Source organism: Charadrius vociferus, unplaced genomic scaffold, assembly GCF_000708025.1.
Source record: "Charadrius vociferus isolate BGI_N301 unplaced genomic scaffold, ASM70802v2 scaffold161, whole genome shotgun sequence".
In the NCBI taxonomy this organism is placed as follows: Eukaryota; Metazoa; Chordata; class Aves; order Charadriiformes; family Charadriidae; genus Charadrius; species Charadrius vociferus.
Window position 1 is genome coordinate 3,838,257 of NW_009646928.1, and position 22,856 is coordinate 3,861,112.

The 22,856-nt window shown below is 37.3% G+C and overlaps 1 protein-coding gene across 1 annotated transcript in view; it reads right to left on the reverse strand.

Annotated features, from left to right (window-relative positions):
• The window catches only part of LOC104294951 (collagen alpha-1(XXVIII) chain-like), a 35,032-nt gene extending 12,389 nt beyond the window's left edge, over window positions 1-22,643 (reverse strand). Inside the window, exons 1-22 of the mRNA XM_009894645.1 lie at window positions 22,487-22,643; window positions 21,120-21,688; window positions 19,419-19,439; window positions 18,447-18,506; window positions 17,206-17,259; window positions 16,874-16,918; window positions 16,023-16,049; window positions 15,690-15,734; window positions 15,020-15,064; window positions 14,309-14,362; window positions 12,957-13,025; window positions 12,208-12,276; window positions 10,229-10,297; window positions 8,019-8,087; window positions 7,512-7,580; window positions 7,352-7,420; window positions 6,129-6,197; window positions 4,896-4,967; window positions 4,249-4,317; window positions 2,859-2,930; window positions 1,900-1,968; window positions 1,418-1,486 (exon numbers count right to left, since the gene is read on the reverse strand). Coding sequence (XP_009892947.1) covers window positions 1,418-1,486; window positions 1,900-1,968; window positions 2,859-2,930; window positions 4,249-4,317; window positions 4,896-4,967; window positions 6,129-6,197; window positions 7,352-7,420; window positions 7,512-7,580; window positions 8,019-8,087; window positions 10,229-10,297; window positions 12,208-12,276; window positions 12,957-13,025; window positions 14,309-14,362; window positions 15,020-15,064; window positions 15,690-15,734; window positions 16,023-16,049; window positions 16,874-16,918; window positions 17,206-17,259; window positions 18,447-18,506; window positions 19,419-19,439; window positions 21,120-21,688; window positions 22,487-22,643 — 1,911 coding nt within the window. The remainder of the gene's footprint in view (window positions 1-1,417; window positions 1,487-1,899; window positions 1,969-2,858; window positions 2,931-4,248; window positions 4,318-4,895; window positions 4,968-6,128; window positions 6,198-7,351; window positions 7,421-7,511; window positions 7,581-8,018; window positions 8,088-10,228; window positions 10,298-12,207; window positions 12,277-12,956; window positions 13,026-14,308; window positions 14,363-15,019; window positions 15,065-15,689; window positions 15,735-16,022; window positions 16,050-16,873; window positions 16,919-17,205; window positions 17,260-18,446; window positions 18,507-19,418; window positions 19,440-21,119; window positions 21,689-22,486) is intronic.
• Window positions 22,644-22,856: the final 213 nt, after the last annotated feature.

The following is a 22,856-nucleotide window of genomic DNA, read 5'->3' on the forward strand; positions in this document are numbered from 1 at the left end:
GATGTAGGGTAGGGGACAACAGTGGTTTGTGTGGCCAATTTAAAAATGTTGTTTTCTATCACAAGGTTCCTGTCTGGCTTTGTTCTTCTGGAATTGTATTTTCCTATAATGCTGTGGAACCTCATTAAAGCTCCTTTCATGGATACATATAGCTGGAGTATCTCAGGAACAGATTTACCGGGGAAACTAAGAGGACTTTAACCCTCCAAGCCATACTGGATGGTGCACTGAGTTGCTCAGAGTTACAACTGGATGGACGATCAAGATTGTGTTTGTCCCTGTAGCTACCCAAAAATATGGGCATGCATAACAGTGGCAAACAAAGGCCAATGCAAAAATAATTTAAAAAAATGTGACTGTGAAAGCTTTTACCCTGTACAGCTTAGTGCAGATGTGTGTCTGAGGCTGAAGCAACAGCAAAACCACTAATACTGACAAAGACAGCAAAAAGTGAAGAACGTAGTCACAGAAACATGTAGTGTCACCCAATTGAAAGAGTTTTGGGGGCTCAAGGCTGAGGGAGAGAGACTTGCAACTCTGAGTAAAGGACCTGCATCCTATTGGTTGATTCCTGTTGGATTCCCAGAAACAGGACAACATGCAGTTCTCTGAATTAACTGGACTGTACCAGAAAAGTACGTGATTCCATCATCATCATCGCCTCCTGATGAAAATAAATTAAGGATCTTGAAAACCACTAACTGATCAAAAAGGGATAGGGATTGTTATATATTTCTCATCCTTCTGTTGCTGTATTCAATTCACTCAAAGAACAAGGGATAAGGACTGTACTCAAAAGTACTGTCAAATTCACTAAGTTAAAAAAAAGGGGGTGGGAAATCCAGTTTATTTTGAGAAACATATGTTTATTTGTCCCAAGTTTCCTTGTGTTCAGACAAAATCAGACCTGGGATGAAGCATGGCTTACAAAAGTTGAATCTAGGTAACACTGAGTCAATACTAGAGAAGCGCGCGAGAGAAGTCCTTAGAGATTAGCTACTTATTCATGTTCTTCTTCCACTATTTAAGGCATCTATCTGTTCTTACATTGCCAGTTTGGCCTATGTCTTGAGATCTTTTTGGAGTCTGTGGATTACTCTGTGTCAAAATTAGCAATGAAGTAAAGGATCCTGGCTGAGAAAAACTAGTTGTGCTTGACAGGTAGGCTGTTATAAGCACATAAATCAGGTGTTCTCTCTGTATTGACCCCTCATCAGTTAAAACCAGGTATTTTTCTCCTGGTTCTCTGTGATGTGAAAGCTTATGGTTCATGGAGTCTGGAACATACACGTTCTTTATATACATGTTAAGAACTGTGGAACACTTGGGAATCCTAGGTGATTTGCTGTTGCTTCACTGAAATCCTGCCTTATTTTTACAGTTATAGCAGAAATTAGTTTACCAATTTAGGAGTTACCTTTGCCCCAGGAAGCCCAAAACCTGGTTCTCCAATTGGTCCAGTGAGACCAGGTAACCCAATGTCACCCTGCAATGAAGAAAACATATATGCTAGTTATGTATTTTATTAAACACCAATCACAGACAGTGGTTTTGGATTTCTGTTATACAAATTTATATATATCAAGTAATAGCTAATTTTATTTATTGCTATTGCAAGCATTAAACACCAAAAGCAGAAGAAAGAAAAGTATTTTGATATCCAAGGTTATCCAAAACAAAGAAATGAACATAGGTAGGCCACGCCTCAAGCTGGTGTACAGTTAATACCAGGGCATGGTGGTAACTAAACTGAATACAATCAAAAACTCTGTTCATGGGAAAGAAGAAGTTTTAGTTGACCTCATAAGACTGAAATTATTTACACGGATAATAGCATGGCCTACTTCACAGTTTTCACCCTGTGTTTAGAAGCACTAGGAGCTGGAGTGTGGATGTTACCTTTGGTCCAGGCACAGCTCTTCCAGGAGGGCCTGGCATTCCAAGACGTCCTGGTGCACCAGGCTCTCCCTGCAGTGAAGGAAGGAGAGCAAAAGTGATGGATTTTCCTGAAAGTGAGCATGAGCATCTCGTAGAGAAAACATTTATACAATAATTTATAATACTCCATTAAAACTCTATTAGCATTTCTAACATTCTGTTCTATGCGGAGTGAAATCTAACTATCTGAAGAACTGATCGCAAGCATAGTTCTGATTTCTCAATGGAAGTGAGGTTCTTCTCAGTCACTGAACATGTTATTAGAAATCCCTTTCTTGGTGTATTTGAAACTTGGTCCAGCACATCCAGCACTCAAGGCTTCCTGTCCAGCTGTGTAGATAGACTGAAAACATATATTTTTCTGTTAGACTAAGTAGACTTTTTAAAATAGTCCTTTCAGTGTACTTTTTAACCCCTTTTCATTTTTCCTCTTATGTGCAAATACACACTCTTGTGTGTATAAATAGCAAAAGACTTAATAAGAAACTGGAGGAGAAATCTGGAGTAGAGTAGCCCTCTCACTTTCAGTGAATACTGAGTATTTGAATAGAAGCTCCATATCCATAAAAGAACATCAGCCATGAGTTGGTGTAAGGGAAAATAAAGTCCAGTCACATATGTATACGCCATACGCCATAGTATCTCCCCAAAAGCCTCAGCATAAAAATACCAGTATTAGTGTCCCTCAACTTCTTCCAAACCGACAGGGAAACAATATGGTAAATGCAGTTTTCTTAAAAATGCTTCTGGATGTTTATAGGGATCATGGTGTGTCTTGCTAAGAGAAGGCTTAGCTGAACTTTTTTTTTAAAATTATTTTTTAATAAGAAGTTCATTCTGGGACAGTTGTTTCCGAGATCTAGAACAAAGCACAGCTTCAGGGTGGGTATTTTACACACATAACATGGTAAGAAACCTACTTTAGCTCCAGCAGGTCCAGGTGCTCCTGTTGGTCCTGTTAATCCACGTATTCCTCTCTGACCTTGATCTCCCTACAAAAATGGAGAAGGTATGTCACACATACCAAATAATATTAAGAATGTGCTAACTGAAATTAATTGTAAATATCAGTGAAAGATAGTGAAGTTCTATCTCATAGCTGGTGCATATGAGCCGTTCCTATTGCCTTCATTGGCAAGTCAGTTAATTCTACTCAGTAACTGTCCAATTTTGGATTTGTACAGTTAAAACTTTGTATATTTCATCTGAATCAAATTAACCAATTTACCAGTGAATACTGTGAAAAAATAAGAACCAAGAGGAGTCTTAAAGATTGCATCCTTGCAGCTGAAAAATCAAATTAAGTAATTACATGAAAAAGATAATATCTAAGAGAAATAATCGGAATAGGAAAAGACAATTCACTCCAAGGTACTTTTTTTTTATTATTCAAAGGCAAATAGGGCCAATCAGTTGTCCATAACACCCTCTCTGGTTGATCAGTGTATAGTTCTGTGCAGAAAAAGCTCAGGATAGTGTAAAGTTTGTAAAGGGATAACTGCTATTTAAGCCTATTATTAGGCTGTAATAATTACAACAAAAATGAAACAGCGATGAGTCCAGAATAATTTTGAAAAAGTTTCAATACAGTAGTTAATTTTATTTCTGCATCATGTTATCTGCATGTATTTCTTACAAAAGTAATCTGAAAATAGGTGGATGTCTTGATTTTCCTTTCTACACTGTTTTTAGCCCTTCCATCTTCTTGTAATTGTGATACTTAATATCCTTATTTCTCTTCTGTTGTGACATTTAATCTCTGTATGTCTTGTCCAATGTCTTGGACAACTATTCCAGCAATTTCCAGTGTCTTTATTTCACAGGATACAGATGCTGATATGAGAAACTAGAATTACTTCTCCATGCAGAAGACCAGTACAAGAGCCAGAACCTAAAAGACTGACACAGTTATTTCTGCTAAGAGAAGTAGTATTCCCAATTAGCTCCTTGTGAACTTGGACCAGATATTACCACAGGTACTGGAAGTTGTGAGCCACTAAACTGTTGTGCTGTCATTTAAAAAAAAAATTATGAAAAGCAGCTGTTGTAGCTAACAAAGATGCACAGACAAAAAAAAATAATATGACGGAACAGGTGGTCTTTTGTTTACTTCGCTATTTGAAAAGTTGTTGTTTTAGGCTGAGGCTGAAATAAACTCTGCAGTTAACCACTTTTAGAAACAATCATTAACCTATTCCTTGAAGTATATTTTTTTCATTACTTACAATAGACCAAAAAAGAGAAAGGTTTGACAAACCTGTTCCTAGAACATTACAATTTTGGATGTCACCTTTAGTAAGAAATTGTCACCTTTTCCCCCTGTATTCCAGTCCCTGGAGCACCTTCAGGACCTCTAAGACCAGGTAACCCTGGTTCACCCTGGAATAGAAAAATCAAAGTAGCATTTCAGAGTACTGCATAGACATGGTGCAAGATCAACTCTCTATTCACTTGAATAAGCTCATTAATATCATAGACCTTTTAGAGTCAACGGCAAAACTCTCACTGATGTCAGTGGGCCCAGGATTTTCTTCCCATATTCAGAAATTGTAAAACTCTGCGCTCAATGCATCTCCTTAGTCATGGCTGAACACTCTGAGTATATAATCTTTAAATATATGGGGTTTCTGATTCTAGGAAAATGCCATGATTGGAAGGCTATGCCTGTAGTCATATTAGTGGTTTTTCTTCTGAGTTGCAGGGCATTTGGTGGATTAAAAAAAGCCAACAACTGTAAACAAGATAAGACAACCCCCCATCTAAAAAAAAAAAAAAAAAAAAAAGAAAAGTTTTCCCTAAAAAAAGTATGTTTGAAAGGGATTTTTGTTCACTGAAAAATGTGCTACTTTTCCCCTTGTCCACAAACACTCTCTCTTCTGGGTTTGGGTATCAGCACAGGGAGAACAGTAGGAATGCTTGGAGGGAAGCAGGTAGACTGCAGACAGAGATGAACCAACCTTTTGTCCAGGAGCTCCATCTTCTCCTGGAAGACCAGGCAGACCTGCCAGTCCTGAAGGGCCTGGCTCACCCTGACATCAATAAAAAATAAGTCCTTCTATTAAATGCAGACTTGGTACTATTCTTTCTCTGCATCAAGGAAATCTATTTTTAAAAGTCTACGAAACTGTATATATATTTAGAGCAAACATTTATGCATATGAACCCAAATCTTGCAGCTTTTCTATAAATACAGCTCTCATATCTGGAACTATCCTACCCTATGATTGTTTGAACTATGCATTTTATCAATGCAGTTAATATTATTAGCTACTAATGCTCCAGTTCATTCTTTAAAAATAATGGCATAATTTCATTAAGTGGCAGCATTTGAAGTAAGTATCAGGTAGAGCTGACAGTGACATGATGATTGACATCTTGCTGGTGAATGTCAGTGCAAATCTATTAATGGCAGTGGAATTGTCATCGGCTGAGGTTTAAGAGCCTGACCTGGTTTTAGATGAAATGGGATCATTTGAGATCGAATGGGTTCACTCAGCATTACCATATTTCATGAAATTAAAGAAAGAAATTGAACAGTTTCTTGCCTTTTCCAACCCCTGTATCAAATCTTTAACATACGAGCAAAACCAGAACAGCCCTGTGCCTTTCCACTATCACAAAAGTACTTTTTAATCTACTTGGTCACTTTAGCACTAAGATAATCTGGTTACAGCTTCCTTTCCTCTAAGCAAGTGTGCTTTCTGTCTAGCAGCACAGCTTGTTTTTTGTGTGAAGGTGTGAGGATGTAGCTGCTGCTCTGTTTACATCTTACCTTGCGTGAAAAGAGAGGGACCAGCGCAATAACCACTGTTCAGTGCTTTTTTTCACCAGTTCTGGCTATAGCTTAGCTTACAGCAGGGACTGTGTGTTCTGGCAACTGTTTAATAGTCTGTATGGTTTTCTGGACAAAGCTGTAGGTGAGCTGTACACAACACTGACTTGAGCATGGGCCAAGTATATGGAAATTTTCAGTCACAATAAATCTTACTACTTCTGTACAGAACTGGTATATTTAAAATGTTCCCATTTCTAAAGGTTATGAGAGTCTGTGTTAAAATTTTTAAAGACTAAGAACCCAACTTTTATTTCTAAACTTATTTTTAAGTGACTACAGAAAGGATACTCAGGAAACACAAATTTCAAATCTGAATAAATAAATAAATTAAATAAGTCCTCTATTATCAATGTACCTTAGAACCAGGTTCTCCAATACCTCTTTCTCCTGGCACTCCAGTCTCTCCAGGCAAGCCTTGTTCACCCTAAGTAGAAATTATTTTTTAACAGTGTTATCATGGGAAAATATAAAAGCGTATTCTTGGTGGCTTATATTTAAAGAAAGATTAGTATCATATTGTCTTTAGTATGATGTATTAAACCCTTGGTCACAAAGGCTGGGGATCTGCAGTTTGTTTTGAGTTGTCACCAAAAAGCTGTCTGTGGAAATGATTAATGCTGTAAATCTATAATTATATGTCCCTGTGAATGTTTCCCGCCAAAGTAATTGGTATTTCAGGAGTCTATCTGACATCCACAGACAATTCACCTTTCTCTTTTTACCAGTGGTAAAGCATATCCCCACACAATCACTTAAAATGTAAGAGGTGATCTTTGATGCTGCAAAATACTTTACCTGGCATGGACCTTTGACCCACTTACACCTCTAGTTCCTTTATACTATGCTTTAATAGCCTTTAGTCATTCAGAACTTTATCTATCGCCTCTTTCAGAAAATCACTTTAAATCTCCATTCCAAACACTTCAAGGGTGACGTCTTTCATTAACAGTTCTGTATTTTGCGAATCAGTCAAGGCTAAATTATTCTGACAGTTTTCCTTCAGCAAAGGTAATCTTCCTTGGATCCAATACCTTGGATGATTGTTAACTGCTAGATACAGTAAATACACAAAGTCAGGTGAGAACAGCAGTGAGGCAGACAATCTCTAAGATATATATGTATTTTTCTAGAATGGAAGCAGTACAGTGAGACTAAAAGATGATATTGAAATTTTGGTGTTCCGTGTTAAGTGCAACTACTTTTTGGAATTGATGTACTGCACTTGCACCTGTTATGATGAAACCGCAGGTTCAAGGCAGACAACCCTTTCTATGGAAACGTATCAGACAAAGTGCAGTTCACTGTCTTATACTTAGTACCTCACGGGTTCTGTGGTGAGCCACTGCAAAACCTAAATAAATAGCTATGGCATTGGTTTATCAAGGCTTTTCAGTGGAGTAGGATCTGCTGCACAGTTTAATAATATTAATAAAGAAAATAATTTCTTGCAGCTATGTCAATACTTAGACTGGTGTTCAGCACTTCAACAAGCATAAGGATAGAGACAGACCATTTCTTAATCAAGAAATGTAACAGTAAAAACAGCACAGTAGCCTTTACTTCAGAAAATTCCCGAACCTTTGGTCCAGGTAGTCCCTGTCCTGGTAGCCCTCTAGAGCCGGGTGGTCCTTTTGGGCCCTCCACTCCCTGAAAAGATTAGTTAAGTAATTATTAAAAATAAAATATTCTCTGTTACTGCACATTTAAGTGTGGGATGAGGGGGAAGTGAAAACTGCACCTTCTCTCCTTGAATTCCAATTCCAGGTAATCCAATTGGTCCAGGTAAACCAGGAGGACCGAATTCACCCTGGCAAACAAAGTACAATTGTTTAGTTGTGTAAAGATACAGAAACAATCTGGGCCAGCTCCTATGCTAGGACATGTTGATTTACTCTCTCCTGAAGTGAGTGCAGCTGGGGATCTGACCTTTTGTCTTTCATATATGCATTTATTCCCTGCTGGCTCAGTTGCAAACAACTGCTAGTCTCTTTTCCCCTTTCTAAACCTTAACTTTCCCACAGAATCAGATGCTTTTTATACAATTTCCTATGTTAATACGAAGAGATGTTAAAACAGGTTGGGAGTTTATTGGGCATAAATCTCTCGACAAAATACCTTATTATCCAGGGCCTATTGTGGGTTCCTTGCCTCATTACACCTTTTGTAATGAATATCAACCCTGTATTCTCTGTATTATGTAGATTTATTGGCATTTTGTTAATCCCCTGGTGTACTTACTGCTCACCTTTTCGCCTTTTATGCTGATGCCTGGAAGTCCACGAGGGCCTTTTGGTCCATCAAAACCACGGTCTCCCTGCATGAAAAAATAATATGTTGTTAACAGTAGAAACACACAGCATTCTCCCTGAAGTAACTAGAGACACTGTTTGCTCTGTCATGATGAAAACCAAAATGAGAAGAACCTGAAAGTAGCTCCTGGATCTGTTTTCCAGGATACCAAAGAGGTCATCTTTTCAAATGAGCTTGCTCTGCAGTTTGAAATTGCTGATGAAAGAGCTGAACAAGCTTCTTTTTATCTTTCTGCCCACCTCGATTGCTTAAGGTCCTGTCGTGCTTTCCCTCAAATCAATAGCAAACTCACAACTGTTTTAAATGAATGAGACTAACCGAAAGCTGAATTCTGCTTATTTTTCTCATGGGTTAATCTCATTTAAGTGTGGCAATGAGTATCTGACTCTCACTAAGAATTTAGCCAGAATAAAGACCAGGCCAAACTGTATTGTTGTAGAAGTCTATTTGTAAATGTCATTGTCTTTCTAAATGTTTATTTTCAAAACAGGGATCTTGGGGAAAATGTGAGTTACCAATAAGGACACGAATATTGTGCTTTCTTGTACTTCTGTTAAAACATGTAGAGACAGATCGTTGGCTTGTGTAAATTGTCACAGAATCACCCAAGGCAATAAAGTTATGCCCCAGACAAGTCTTTTCTCTCCCTTGTAACAAATTCCATAATTTTAACTTTGACTGAAATACATTATGGGAATTTCTGTTTAAAATAATATTCTTCACTCCTGATGCTTTACAACACCTGCCTTCATCTTCCTTTTTACTGAACTGTGAGCTTGTAGCAAAAACATTCTAAAGAAAGCAACTGTAAAATTTTCTTTAGATTAACAAATTGCCTGTTTAAAATGTGTTTAAAACCAGACAGCTGACATACTTGGCAGCCGTAAATAGGATTAGAGATATGTATAGACTCTGTTGATACATGCGTGGCTCCAGGTCACACTTGGCAGTAAAAAGTAGTACATTTTTTTATAGAATCAAGAGTTCCAATAATGCTGGCAGAATTCCCCTTTGATTACTTTATTCTGCCTATCTCAGTTGCTTAATTTTGGTTAGATTATGCATTCTTCTGTTCTTGTTCCCCCTGCGCGTTGTTGCTGTGCTTTACTTATTAGTTGTAGTGTTTCTTCCCACATGAATTGGTAATTCAGTGGCAATGGAGTGATTTCTAAATGCATTTTCTTCAAATTGCTTTTTTGTTTGTTTTCATGCATGAGATCTGCTAAGCAAATACACCAACAATGAGGTTAGATAATTTATAGAATCCATCATAAAATATATACGGGATGTTTGAAGATACTATGTTGCTAGCAGCAGTCAAATTTAAACCTAGCTCACTACAGTATTGTGCTAAGCAAAAATCCCGAGATCTTTAGTAAAGGAACAGTTGCATCTGCGCAACAATTTTTTATTGTTTTCCCAACCAAAATTGCCTCGATGCATGCATAAAAGTAAGTGAACCATTTAGTTATTTATTTAGTTCATGTACAAGCTGTGTCACTTTGTTACTGTAATCAAAGGTCAAAGTGACAGCTCGGCCTGGGAGCTGGTTTGCAGAGGGCAGCAAAAGGAGCTAGCAATGGGTAGAGTGAGTCCATCCATGTAGGTACAACTACTACTGTCATTACTTCCACTGGATTTGAAAATTAGTAACAGCAGCTTTTCTTTCCCACAAACTGAATTCAGATTTCTGCTAAAATGCATAAGCTAATGGCTGAGGTATTTAAGAAGCTTAAAAGCCCATCTTTAGTGACAGCAACGATCTCTCTATATAAGGATTTAGAAAAAAGCAACAACAAAAATTTGCTAATTTTTTCATCTAGGAATCACTTTTATAATATTTTATTTAAAATCAGATGCTCAAGGCTGTTTTAAAATTATAGCTGGAATTCTTTCCAGGCTTAGATCCCACAAATCAAGTGTCAGGTGAATTAAATGTCAGCTTTACAGGCCCCAAAGGTTAGCTGTACCTAGAAGTCAAGTTTGGACCAACGGAATTCTATGAAAATATATCAGGTTAATTGATGCTGAATGTTGATATTAATTTACAAGCTACTTTCTCAGATTCCCGTATCTGCTATGGACTTGTTTTGGCATGCACTCGTTTAATGGTGCTCTGGTCTTAAAACCCTTCATCTGCTGTACCTTTGCTCCTGGAAGCCCTTCTCCTGGTGAACCTCTTTCTCCTTGAACACCTTGTGGTCCTTGAGGCCCCTGTTAACATAAGTTTAAAATGGCCTAGAACATGTATTAATCATGCAAAGCAACAGCAGCATGTTCTATGTCATTGTCGGTTTTACGCACGTCTTTAAATGTTGGTGTAGTTATAACCTGTTAAAAATAATACAGTAATACGATATTCACAGTGAATAAATGATGAGCTTTCTGGCCTGCAGCAATAACAGAGCAGACAATTTTACTTTTCTGGTTACTTATAAATCACAGGTTATGTAGCTGAAATTTCTGTTCCTTATACTTTTGAAATCTTCACTCCCTAAACTTCAGTTTGGTTTACAAATTGTTACTAATCCTTATTAATATATCAGTATAATCATGAGAGACAGGGACAACCGGATTAAAGACCGTGCAGAGTAGTACCGAAGAAGATGGAGCTGTAGAGAGATTTAACTGTAATTGGTGAAGAGAATAATAGCATGCCCTGCTCTTTTTGAAAGCAGATCTGATAGCAGCACAAGGGGCAAGTAAGACAACTAAAACTTTTGACTAAATGCAAGTCCAAAACCTGTGCATATTGAGCCTGCTTCACAGTGTTTTCCTGCATCTGTTGGTTTTTTTTCTCTGATTTATTCCTTGAGATTACACACACATCACAGAATGCTGGTAGATTTGGCTCTGCATAGCCTAAATATGCTTCTGCGTCTTCTGCATAGAGTTTTAGAACCTAGCTCTTAGGTAAAGATAATTACACTGCATTCAGCCATAAAAAGAAAACTCTTTTGAAGAAAATATACTTTAAATTTTAAAAACACTTTTGGTATATTTTTTTTAAATCAGAATCTCTTGTTACACCAGTACAGCTGTTGTGGCTAACAAAGATGAACATCACAAGCACCTCTTCCCCCACAAAGTGGCTCTTTTCTCTATGCTGTTACTGAAGAGACTCAGGAAGCATAACTGCCCCACTTTGACTGACTGTCCCCACTGGCCTTATTAGTAATGCTCTTTTCTTTGGGCTCTTCAATGAGAACTCAGACTTCTCCAGTCGTGTATTTTCAAGCAGGTTTGAGATCAGCCGATTCAGCTACCAAACCATCTTTCTGTTTATCATGAGAGCACCTCTCTTGAAATGATTATAACAAATCTTTCCTTGTCAATGGGGAAAAGCTACTTGTGAAAAAACTGCACAAAATTTCCCTTGTGGTTGCACTAGGGGTCTTTCATCCAGGTGATGAGAAATGAATTTGAGTCTGCTGTATTGTAAATAGCTCAGTAAAAGGTGCTGTTTGACACTTTCAAAAAAACAACCATAAAATTGGTGTACTGATTTTCTGAATTACCACAAAGAGGTTGAGTTTACAGCTACCAGGAGGAGTAAGGGAAGGAAAAGAAGGAAGAGACTTCAGAGCTAAACCTGCTATAAATTCTGAAAGACAGATGGTTTTTTTGTTTGTCCCTCTGTTATCTCCAGTAAAAGTGATACTGGTGAAATTGTTACCTGGGACCACTTATGCAATCTGAATGTCTTTATTGAGGTTATTTAGGTATGACAGTTTCTAATACTACAGTGGTTGACATGGAGTCTCTCCCTCAAAGCCATGCTGGTGTTAATGTTCTAATGATACTGAAAAGCAGTCAACTTCAAAGTCACCACATTTGGATTTGAATCTATCCGGGGACAGATTTATTTAAATATTTATGTGCTTTTGCATAAGGTGGTTTTCTTTTCATTGTTTTGGAGGCTAAGATAATTAGAAAAGTTAAGGAATTGGAAAAATTTCCTGTTTATTGAGGGAAATGAAAGTCAGGCAATGTATGAGAGTGAGAACTCATGGAAGAAAAGAGATAGTATCATTTAACACACATATATCCCTTTTAACAGGGAAGCACTGAGAATTTTTCCTTTCTGTCTTGCTTCCCTCTCACCAAATAAAAAATAGACATACCGTAAGTCCTGGCTCACCAACTCCGGGTGGGCCAACAGGGCCTGGTCTTCCTGTCAAACCGGTGTCGCCCTTCAAACAAAGATGTGTTTTGAAAATGCCTGATTTAGGTATTTGTATGTGTGCAGCATATAGCAACTTGTCAGACATTCTGTGTGTGAAGTACTTGATGTAGGAGAATACAGGAATGGCAGAGAAAATCTGAGTGTCCTGAGAGTCATACATCATGCAAAGCCCAACAGGGATTGAACTGGTGCAGTTTCACCGCATTAGGGGACAGCCTCAATTCTGCATTTGATAGAAGACAATGTTGAATCTAAATGGTTAATTATTCCCATCATATGCCTAATACATTATTTATCACTTCTTGTCCTTTGCCAAGAAGTCAGTATTTCTATCATAGTGTTTCTGTTTTCTTTATGCTAGTCATCCAAAGCAACATGCCTGTTTTTCACAGGATAATTTTTGTTTAAGACTATATATGCATTTTTACTTGGCCATACACTGCTTGGATTGAGTTATGTCAAGCATAAGAACTACGGTAAAAAAGTCCTTTAAAGTACATACTGAAAATGTACTTTTTTTTTTCCAAACAGTTTTGATCAACATACAAAATACCTTTCCAGTACCATAAAACCAGCATTTGGGGGCTGGAAGTTTCTCATGTGCTAGCAAGTATATTATCTCAGCTGTCTTGGTCTTTGTTTTTATCCTACAGTACATGTAATATAGAAGACGAGAGATGCTTGTACCTTTGGGCCTGGCAGTCCTATTCCAGTCTCTCCAGGCAAGCCCGGTGGCCCAGGGAGGCCTCTTTCACCCTTTTTAAAGAATGCAAAAATAAACAATTCTGCTTAGAAATTGGTGTCTAGGGAAATCAGTTTAACTCATTTTGTAACTTCATTTTTAGTATATTTTGAATTTCAGCCTATTGGAATTGTCTTACACAGTACTTCATCTGTTCACCCTTTCAATGCTTCAAAATTCCCTTTATTAGGAGTGTTGATATTTCCTGTACAAAGTGATACTGATTAAACAAAAGGAAAAATGTTTCATTTCATGTGGGATATAAGAGTTTTGATACCCAACTACTGTATGCCTCAGTGTTGTCCAGCAGCCATTCTAAACGTGGTGCAAATGAGATATCAAGAGAGATCTCAAAAGAGATAATGTCCTTTATAAACTTAATTTTCAAGGTTTTCTCCACAACAACATTCATTTCAGTAGCTGAAGAACCCATTATCATTGGCTGAATTACTCAGTTTAAGGTTTTTCTGAGAAGGAGAGTGTAACTGTGGTCTCTCTTAATGAAGTTAAACCAGTTCTCATAATTGTCTATAATACCCAGTGATATTTGCATCTTCCATTAAACTACTAGGATAACAATATTGAGTCATCACAGAACCACAGAATGAAATAATCTCTGCTGGCATACCTGGAATTTATAATAGGGTAAGTAAGAAGTAAACCCAGCAAATCTTAAGGATTGAGTAAATGTAAATCACACATTTTTCAAACAAACAAACCAAAAATATTTTACGTTTACAGAGGGGACTGGATCTTGCAGTGAAGCACTGGGTGATTTCTCTGGACTACCTGCAGAGGGCCCATTGCAAGACTGTGTCTTGAATGGCAGTAATCCTCGTGACTTTCAGGTATCTTCTGCTGAGCATCAATAAACAGTGGGACTACTAATTCTGAGCTACAGAATTCTTCTTGAGAATGTACAGTTTCAAGAGAAGAGGTTTATTGAGATCCCAAACAGAATTCCTGCTTGGCACTTGGGGAAAAAATAGTTTTAAATTGAAAACTGAAGAAATGCAATGCTACACTGCTGCTAAGTAAAATCCTGTGACACTGCCATATTTTAACTGTGAGAAAAGATTGGAGTGTGATTTGGACCCGAATCCAATACAAGGAGTAAATGAAGACCTTCCTTAGGAACTCTGCAGAATACAAAGAGTATATAATTTGCTAGCAATGTCACATTCAACTGCATCCCCTGTAAGAAAGGTATGGCATATAAGGATAAAAGCATTATTGTTGTGAGGCTGTATTAATACCTTTAAACATTAAGAAAGAGAAAAAATAATGCAGTTCTTGCCTTTGATCCTTGCAAGCCTTCAGGCCCTTGATCTCCAGTTTGTCCTTGTGGACCCTATTAAAACAGGAGTGGTTTTAGTGAGGTTTTTCAAGCTTTCAGAACAATGGCAGCTTGAAAAACAATCTCTGATTTGCTGTAGTCTGCACAAAAACATAAGTTACAAACATTTTAGAACTGAAACTTTGCTTTCTGATGCATGTATAGATTAGGCTACTCAACTCAGTTGGAGCTGGGTCTGGTAATCAGGGAGAGAATATGTTGCTCCCTTTATTTGAATACAATTAAAGGTAATTTGTAGTCAAGATTACATCTACGATTAGCTAAGCTTCTTGGCCTTCAGTCCAAGAGTATTGGGATGAAAAGAGACTAAAGTGTTTCTGTGTGCTTCTGTGAGATAATGACATAGTTAAGACACTGAATGGGAAATGAGTGATTTTGTTTTTTATGGAACTGTATTTGCTGTGGCCTTTGAGACTGAATGAATTTTAAGGATGATTTATTTGTCTAGACTGCTCCTCTAAATTCTTGTTAATTTTGCTGTTGTAAGAAAATAGATTTTGGATGCCTTGAACTCAGTGACTCAAAGTGACTCATGATGATTTTTGTATATTATTTCAGAGCTTTGAATCCTAGGGAACCAGGTATTATTGGTTTTGTAGTTTTTATTTTGGTTTGGTTTGGTTTGGGTTTTTTTGTTGGTTTTTTTTTTACCTGTAGCCCTCTTGTTCCTCTGGGACCTACTGGACCTTCAGGACCCTGAAAGGCAAGTGAGAAAAAGGATACATTTATATGTATTTAGATTTGTTCAAAAACACTTTTAGATAACTTTTTACTAAGGTATCTTATTAGATATCTTTACATTAAAAAAAAAAAAAAATTGAGAAGCTCAGCAGCCAGCAAGTATTGAATAAACATTTTAAAAATGTACTGTGGTAATCAGAATACAGAGTAAGAATGAACAGAGTTAATTATCAAGGACCAGTAATCCAGGATTAAACTCTGTTTCATTTAAAATATTCACAGCAGTTATACACCAAATCTTGAAGATCAGAGTTAGAAACCTTGATTTCATTTTCACCTCTCATTCCCTTTGCTTACTACTTCAACCTTTCTGTCCCTGTTAAAGTCGAGTTTTACCATTGTTATAAACAGGCTTAGGCCTTAAGAGGAATCACATGAAGATATAGAAGGAGCTGAGAAAGTTACTGAAAATGGTATCCTTGCTCATTTAATTTCTGAAAACTGTCAGTTGTTGATTTCCCTCAGCCTTAGAATTAATACTTGCCTTAAAACTATCACCATGGTTGTTATTCGGGGAAGTGTAGGTTTTTTGTATTTTAACTGTGTTTCCTGAAAGCCAAACAGCTTTGTGGATACTCACTCTGTCTCCTTTTATCCCTGGGATGCCACATTCACCTCGTTCACCCTGGAAAGAAACAGGAATAAATATTTATGAGGTATGTTGATCATATCATCCTTATTCTTTGGGTGCTTTAGTTGAAAACCTAAATGGTATTCTATTAATGACATATGATAGCAATTGTTCTGTAAGTTTGTTGGGGAAGGGACACATCTTCTGTTAGAGCTAGTGCAGCCGCTGGTAAGATGATGTTATTGTTCATTAGTATTTATAAGAAATATGGCACTATACATAATAAATAATAATAGCATCAAATATCTATATGTAAGCAGAAGTTCTGACTTAAAGTACTACCTTCTCTCCTTTATATCCAGATTTCCCCTGGGAAAATAAAAAAGCAAAGCAGGTTGTGAGGATATATAACCCAAATGTAAGAGTGTGCATATTGGCACTATTAACATTCTACTCTCTCTAGAAAAGCAGCATTTCAGGTTATTATGAACAATTAGGTAGAAAAGGTGATCTCTGATAAACATGGCAATATGACTCTAAATACTGCACCTACTGGTCATCATAGATGCTGTTGTATGTGTGAACAAATCTTATGAAAGTGTCATTTTAGACTGCGGTTTTGATGATGTAAAAGCAGATCAACTAGAGGTCATATTTCCATCTTAGTGAAAAACATGCTAAAAGAAGAAAGCCAGAAAAAAGTCAGTATTTAAAAAGGGTGTACTGAATAAATAAGAAAATATAAAGTAGAGTGATTCATATGTGAATGAATTCAGAGTTAAGCACTAAGAGGCTGGTCCTACAGTTATGTCTTACATGTATTTCACCAACTTTTTCATTGCTGCTACACACTGAATCCTTTATTTGCCAAATGAAAAATTTAAAGTGACACATAAAGGTGCAGGCAGAATGACAATTTCTGTAGTGTTCTTAGATTCATAGCTTTTCACACTTTTTAGGAGGGACTGTATTATTAGAGAGTATTTTCTAGGTCACTCTTACAAGAAGAAATTACTCCCGTTCTTTAAGCAATGATAATGTTTTCAGTTCTTCTAGGGTTAATGAATCATTAGCTGGTAAACCAGAACTGAAATTTGCTATTATAATTAAAAAAAAAAAAAAAAAAAAGTGGTGTTCTGCCTTGAAGGAACACTGCTCATTGGAGAAGAAGGGAAAAAAATATCTTTTTTTACCTCTATTCCATCTCGTCCTGGGATTCCATTAAGACCTGGCTCCCCCTATGAATAATCCAACATTAAGATAAGATAGTATTATCCTTATTATCTGAGTAGATAGCTCAGTGCTGTACAAGAAGCATACCAGCTCTTTCTTTTTACACTCTGATGATTTTATACGTTAAATATAAGATTTGAATTTAGAAAGAATCTTAGTCTTTACTACAGCAAAGTGGCGTAGATGAAGTTTAAGAAATCCACAGGTGGAAAGTACATGAGTACTATAAGGATAGTCTTTCCATATTATTGAAGTACCGAATCTTTCTCCTAAATCTGCAAAATCACATCACCTTTGCCCCTTTCAGGCCTGGAGCTCCATCATCCCCAGTGCGACCCTTTTTACCCTGGAAACAACAAAGTAAAATTCTTATAACATATGCTAGTCAAATAATTTTAATTTGCAATATAGATATATTTTTTTCAGTACATATTTAGGATATTTGCTTCCTACAGGTTTATTTTTAAAAATCTCTGCATTTACCATAACCTTGAAATTGAATTTCTGGGAGCAGTATGACCAACTCAATAGGCAGCCATTTTTCTCTTTTGTCTTTGTTGTGAACAAAAGAAGAAGAGAGGTGATCAGATGTTTTTGCAGCTACCCAGCTTGCCAAGTGGTTGTTTTGTTTTCTTTTGAACTCTTTCTGGCGGATGCTTTTGTTTAAGAGGTACTTGCACTCTCCAGGTAAAGACATTGAATAATAATGCAAACAAAACTACTGTTCGCACACAAGAGGCTACATTTTCAATTAAAGTGTGCTGTACTGTGCAGGATAAAACTGGTGTGTGTGTCTGTTTGTATATGTACAGGATGTTCAGTTCAAAAGGATGAGGATGGGCAGATCTCTAGGGTTCTGTTTCAAACTCTGACACTGCCCCTTCCCCATGAGCAAGGGCCATAACGTGCTATGGTGCTTTTAGTTCAATGTTAGGGATGTAATATCAGACCAACTCAGAGTTCTTTTTGAAACATAAACCCTGCAGTTTAGATGGCCAAACCTTGTATAAAGCAATCCCCTAAATTTACTTAGGGGTTCTAGTTGTAAGGCTATTCTGAAAGACGTCTGGTCTATTTTACCCTCTTTACAAGCCACGTCTCAGTTGTTCCTTGTGCTTCAGCCTCTTGCTCTCTCTCTTGCTTTCAGAGAGCTTTTCAGATATTAATGTTTGATTTGGGGCTAGTTACATCCACCTGATCTGGCAGTCTGATTGTAACAGGTGAATTATTGTTCCACACAGGAAAGTTGCTCCTTCCTGCATTTTAAAATGCTGTGGCTAAAAGGAGAGCCTCACCACATCACACTGTTCTTTCTTCAGAGGGAGTGTCTCATGGCATTCACAGGTCTCTCTGTGCATTTCCTTACTGGTGTGACATTTCCATGTAATGTAACTATGGAGAACTATGTATTGAACCTTGAACTTTTGTTGTCTCGGGATTTGGGTTCAAGTAATTTCCTAAAAAAAATCCAACAATGAAATAAATCTTGATTTATACTGTATATCAGTTATTTGAGAAATGACAGCTACTTACAGCAGGGCCAGGAAGGCCTCTTTCCCCCTTCACACATTTACATGTGGCAGCCTGGGGACACTTTGAATGAAAATAGTCCAGATAAGCACATTTTAATAGAAGAGAGAGAAAACACATGAACATTGCTTTTAAGTTACTGTATGGCTACTCTGATTATACCAGTAATGACCCGAAGCCAGTTACATTTACATGTTTTACAGAAATCTTTTAACTGTCAGTTTGCCACTCATCTGTAATGTGGCCTTCTACATTCCATCCAAAAATCTGTATTATTCCTACTCCTGAAATTTCCATTATCTCGATTACAGCTTTACCTCCAAACTCCTCACAAGGTCGGTTTATTGGTATGCTGCGTCTATGATTGTAGGTTTGTTTTGATTACTAGGCACTGTAGAGATAGCCGAGACAATTGGTTAAGAAAACATCTTTGCCTAAGATAACTGTACCTTAAGTAGGAATAACATCTTTAAAAGGAAAGCTAACTTTATTCCCCTCAAAATGGCAGCTAGACCTAACAATGCCTGCAGTCAGGGTGACACAGTGTGGACAAACTGGAAAAGTGCAATGGTGGAGCACTGTTCGTATTCCTTGCCTTTTTTTGACTCTATTACATAGGCAGAGCATTAAGGGCTAGAACTGCATCACATTCTGTTCTGTGTCATGTTTTGTTATCCACTGAGTCTTCTGTTGGATGACGTGCTGAGATGTACTAGCAAATTCTTGCTAACGTGAATACTCACACATTGTTCTTTTTGAACTTTGAAAATAAGGAGGGAAAGTAAATGACATTAGGATAGCAAACTAAAGCTCTGTCCTGCAAATACAAAAGCATGTTTTACTTGAATGCAATCCCACTAGACTCAATATTTAACCAACTTCCTGAGCTATCACTTTCCCAGAATTATGTTTCCATATAATTGTAACTATCTATATTAAGCAGTAGTTCTCTACAGGAAAAAAAATACAACTTACCTCTTCCTCGGACAGGTCTTTCTGTAAAGACAGATATTCAAAAGAACATTAGAAACTTAAAGTCATAATCCAGCTCTACAGGAAAGATACTGAAAGGTGTTAAAATAAATTGCTTCAGCAGCTAGTTAATTAAATTATGCAATTAACATATTAACTAACATTAATTAAGCTTTAATTTCTGAGAAACATTCTAGCAATCTCTCGGTTCTAAAAAATCATTTAAATACTTTCAATTCCTATTATAGATTGTTGACTGCACAAATCACTGACTCTCCTTGTCCAGCCATAATTTGCTAAAATTACGATGGTAAACAGACCTAAAACAACAGGTAACTATATGGAAATATGGGTATATGGGAACAATACCCAGAAACTACACTGTTTCCAAAGTCCTGACAGCAGCAGCTTTCTAGTCGAGTGAATGATACATACTCTACACTTGAGGAAATCAGAAACTCTTCTGTGCGTATTTTTAGGCTCACACAAAATGCGAACAGTAAGAACGCCTTAGAAAAGATTTGACTGTGACAGGGATCACATGAAGTTATCATCATCAAATTAGCTCTGTTATTTTTTAGAAGGGCTCTACAGCTGAAACACCCACATACAATGCATTCCTCCCACTTTTCACAACTTATGTAGTCTCTTAAGAGGACATAAATGTGTTGATGAGCAGCAATGCAATACACATGTCTAAAATCCACATGTATGCACATATAATTATGCCAAAGCCATTATTTAAACCAGAAAGCAGCTGTGTTCTCAAAGGAAGGCACCTGAGGATAACAACCTGTTTGGTAAAGTAAAGTGTGTTTAGTCACTTGAGAGGTGGTTGCTGTGATACAGAAAGCAATGGTAATACCAGAGAAGATGGGAAGAGTGATATGCAGGGAAACCAATGCAGAGTGGCAGGCTGTCAAAGTGAAGGATAGACAGACGGGAAGGCCAGTTTGTGTACATGCTCTAGGCCTGTATGAGATCACTCAGGTGTCAGTTTCACTGCAGAAGTCTCCTGGTTGTTATTTATATTTCTATTTTATATCTCTGTGCATGCTCAGATCAGGACTTCATTCACAGCTTGTGTCACCAGATTTATAGGCTAAAGGATGACTCTATTCTCCATACTGGGCAGGAAATGTTTTTTATAAATTAAGTTCACATGCAGAAAAGAGGCACCCAAGCAAAACTTCAGTTTACACATTTCCTCTTGATTATGTGGTAGGTTTTTCATGGAAATTTAAAGACATCTATGGCCAAGTTCAGATTTTATCTAAATTGACGTATCTCCATTAAGGTCTGCAAATTTATTTTCACTTCTGCAAGAACTCCATCTTTTTTGGTACAAAAGGCAATGTCACATTCCTACTTGCTACATAAGAAAGCACTAGGACGTCAAAAATTGGTTGTTTTTTTAAGAAAGGAGGTTTAAAATACCTTTCTTAGGAGGAAAAATAACTTCACAACAGATCTCTCTAAGTCTAATTCAGTTTCCAACTTCAAATATTTTGGCTGGCAAATCTGAATGGCGGGGGAGAGAAAGGAAACCTGTACTTTGGCACAGTGGTCTTATTAATATATGGGCCACTTTAACATGTAAAAAGTACAGTTTACTTCAATAGCATAAGCATTTCAAAATATTGGAGATAAGACCATTTTTTACATGTGTTCCTATATATATTTCAAATTCTTTCTCATACATACCAGTTCTTTGAGAACCTTCTCCACAGTTTCTTTCTCCTGAAGGTTGAAAACGAACCTGGATGCTGGGACACTGGCCAGGAGCCGGAGTTTGGCAGCATTGCTAACTTCTTCAGCCACTCTGGTCATTCCCATTGTGAAAAATACAATTCCTTGGTGTTTAGCATCAGCTGTTGCTGCAAAAATATCTGGGTTTCGTGGATGGTCCACTCCATCGGTGAAGAGCATGGCTACTTTCACACTACCCGGAGTCCCTTCAGTCATGTAGAGTTGTGTGAGGTTAGTTATAGCGTAAGTTGTGTAGGTGCCATGACCTATGTAGGTGATGGGAGCAATGTGGGATTTGAATGCTTCAGGACCTTTCCAGTCATGGAAAGTTTGCTCTATGAAAACAGTGCTGCTGTACTGAAGCAAGGCCATCCTCCAGCTAAGGGTACGTCCAGAACTAAGCTGCAGAGTTTTCATTCTGTCTACTGTTTCCAGTACAAATATTTTCTGCTGTTCATGATTGTAGTCCTTAGCACTTTCGGAGCTGTCCAGTAGAAAAGCAATTTCCAGAATGCAGTCTTCATCTAGAATAAATAGGTAGGTAGGTAAGTGGACTGATTTCATAATAAATCTCGTTCTACCCTTAACCCTTAACATGTATTTTAGAATTCAAAAGTGGGAGTGCAATTACGGAAAGTTTGGAAAACATCTGTGATCACAAGTGTGAGACCCTCATGAAGACAGAGCATATAGAGGCTGAGGAGTTTGCTCCAGAACAGATGCCCCAAGGAATAAGATACTGAAGGTGAGGTGGTTTCATGTAGTATGAAATGAGGAATGTTGTGGTGGTTTTATACATTCATTCTGTCCTCTTGCCTGGTATTTCACTGAGTATCCTACCAGGATGAGGAATGGGAAGGTGGGAGTCATCTGCAGGAAAATGAGTCTTACTGAGTAAGACACTGGAATGTGATTTGACAGAGCTAGATTTGGTCCCTGCTACTGACACTCACATCCGGTAACATAAAAGTTCCCAAAAGCAGGATCTGCAGAGTACTAATTTTCTGAACTACTGATGATATTACTTCTATAAAAATACAGTTATATGGGCTATTATTCTTGTAGTGACAGTGACAGGCTATCAGCCATATCATAAAAAAAGACCAGAAGTAATCTCCTTTTCTGAAAAACACAAAAGGTGAGGGAAAAGATGGGACTAAAAAGATAAAAGTGCAAAAATAAGGCACATGGAAGTGTAGGATGAGGCAAGTCTGGCTGATCATAAGCAATATCTTAGAGAGCAAGTTAGCCATGTAGTCCAGAACCCAAATAAATGAATCACAGAAAAAAACCCACACCTGTTTTAAAATGACAATATTCACCTTGATCACTTGGGCTGGGATATTTTTCTACAGTATTTGACAGACCGTGTTTAGGTTTTGGTCTTCTCAATCCATATCTTTTTTCTTCCCTGAGATTTTCTGCTAAAAACTCATGGTGTTCAAGTATCCACAAAAGCCACCAGAATCTGAAGAACATCATTTGTTTGTTTCTGTTTCCTAAACAACACAAATAATAATGCAGAAGTACAGCAGTACAAGAACAATAAAACGTTATTCAGTTTCGCTTCAACAGGTTGCTAAGCGGGCTGTATTTTAAAATATAGCCCCTAAAACTGAGCCAATTTTAATTTTTTTTTTGTAAGATATTCTCCAAAATATGTAATAAATAATAAACAGAAACATACTGGAG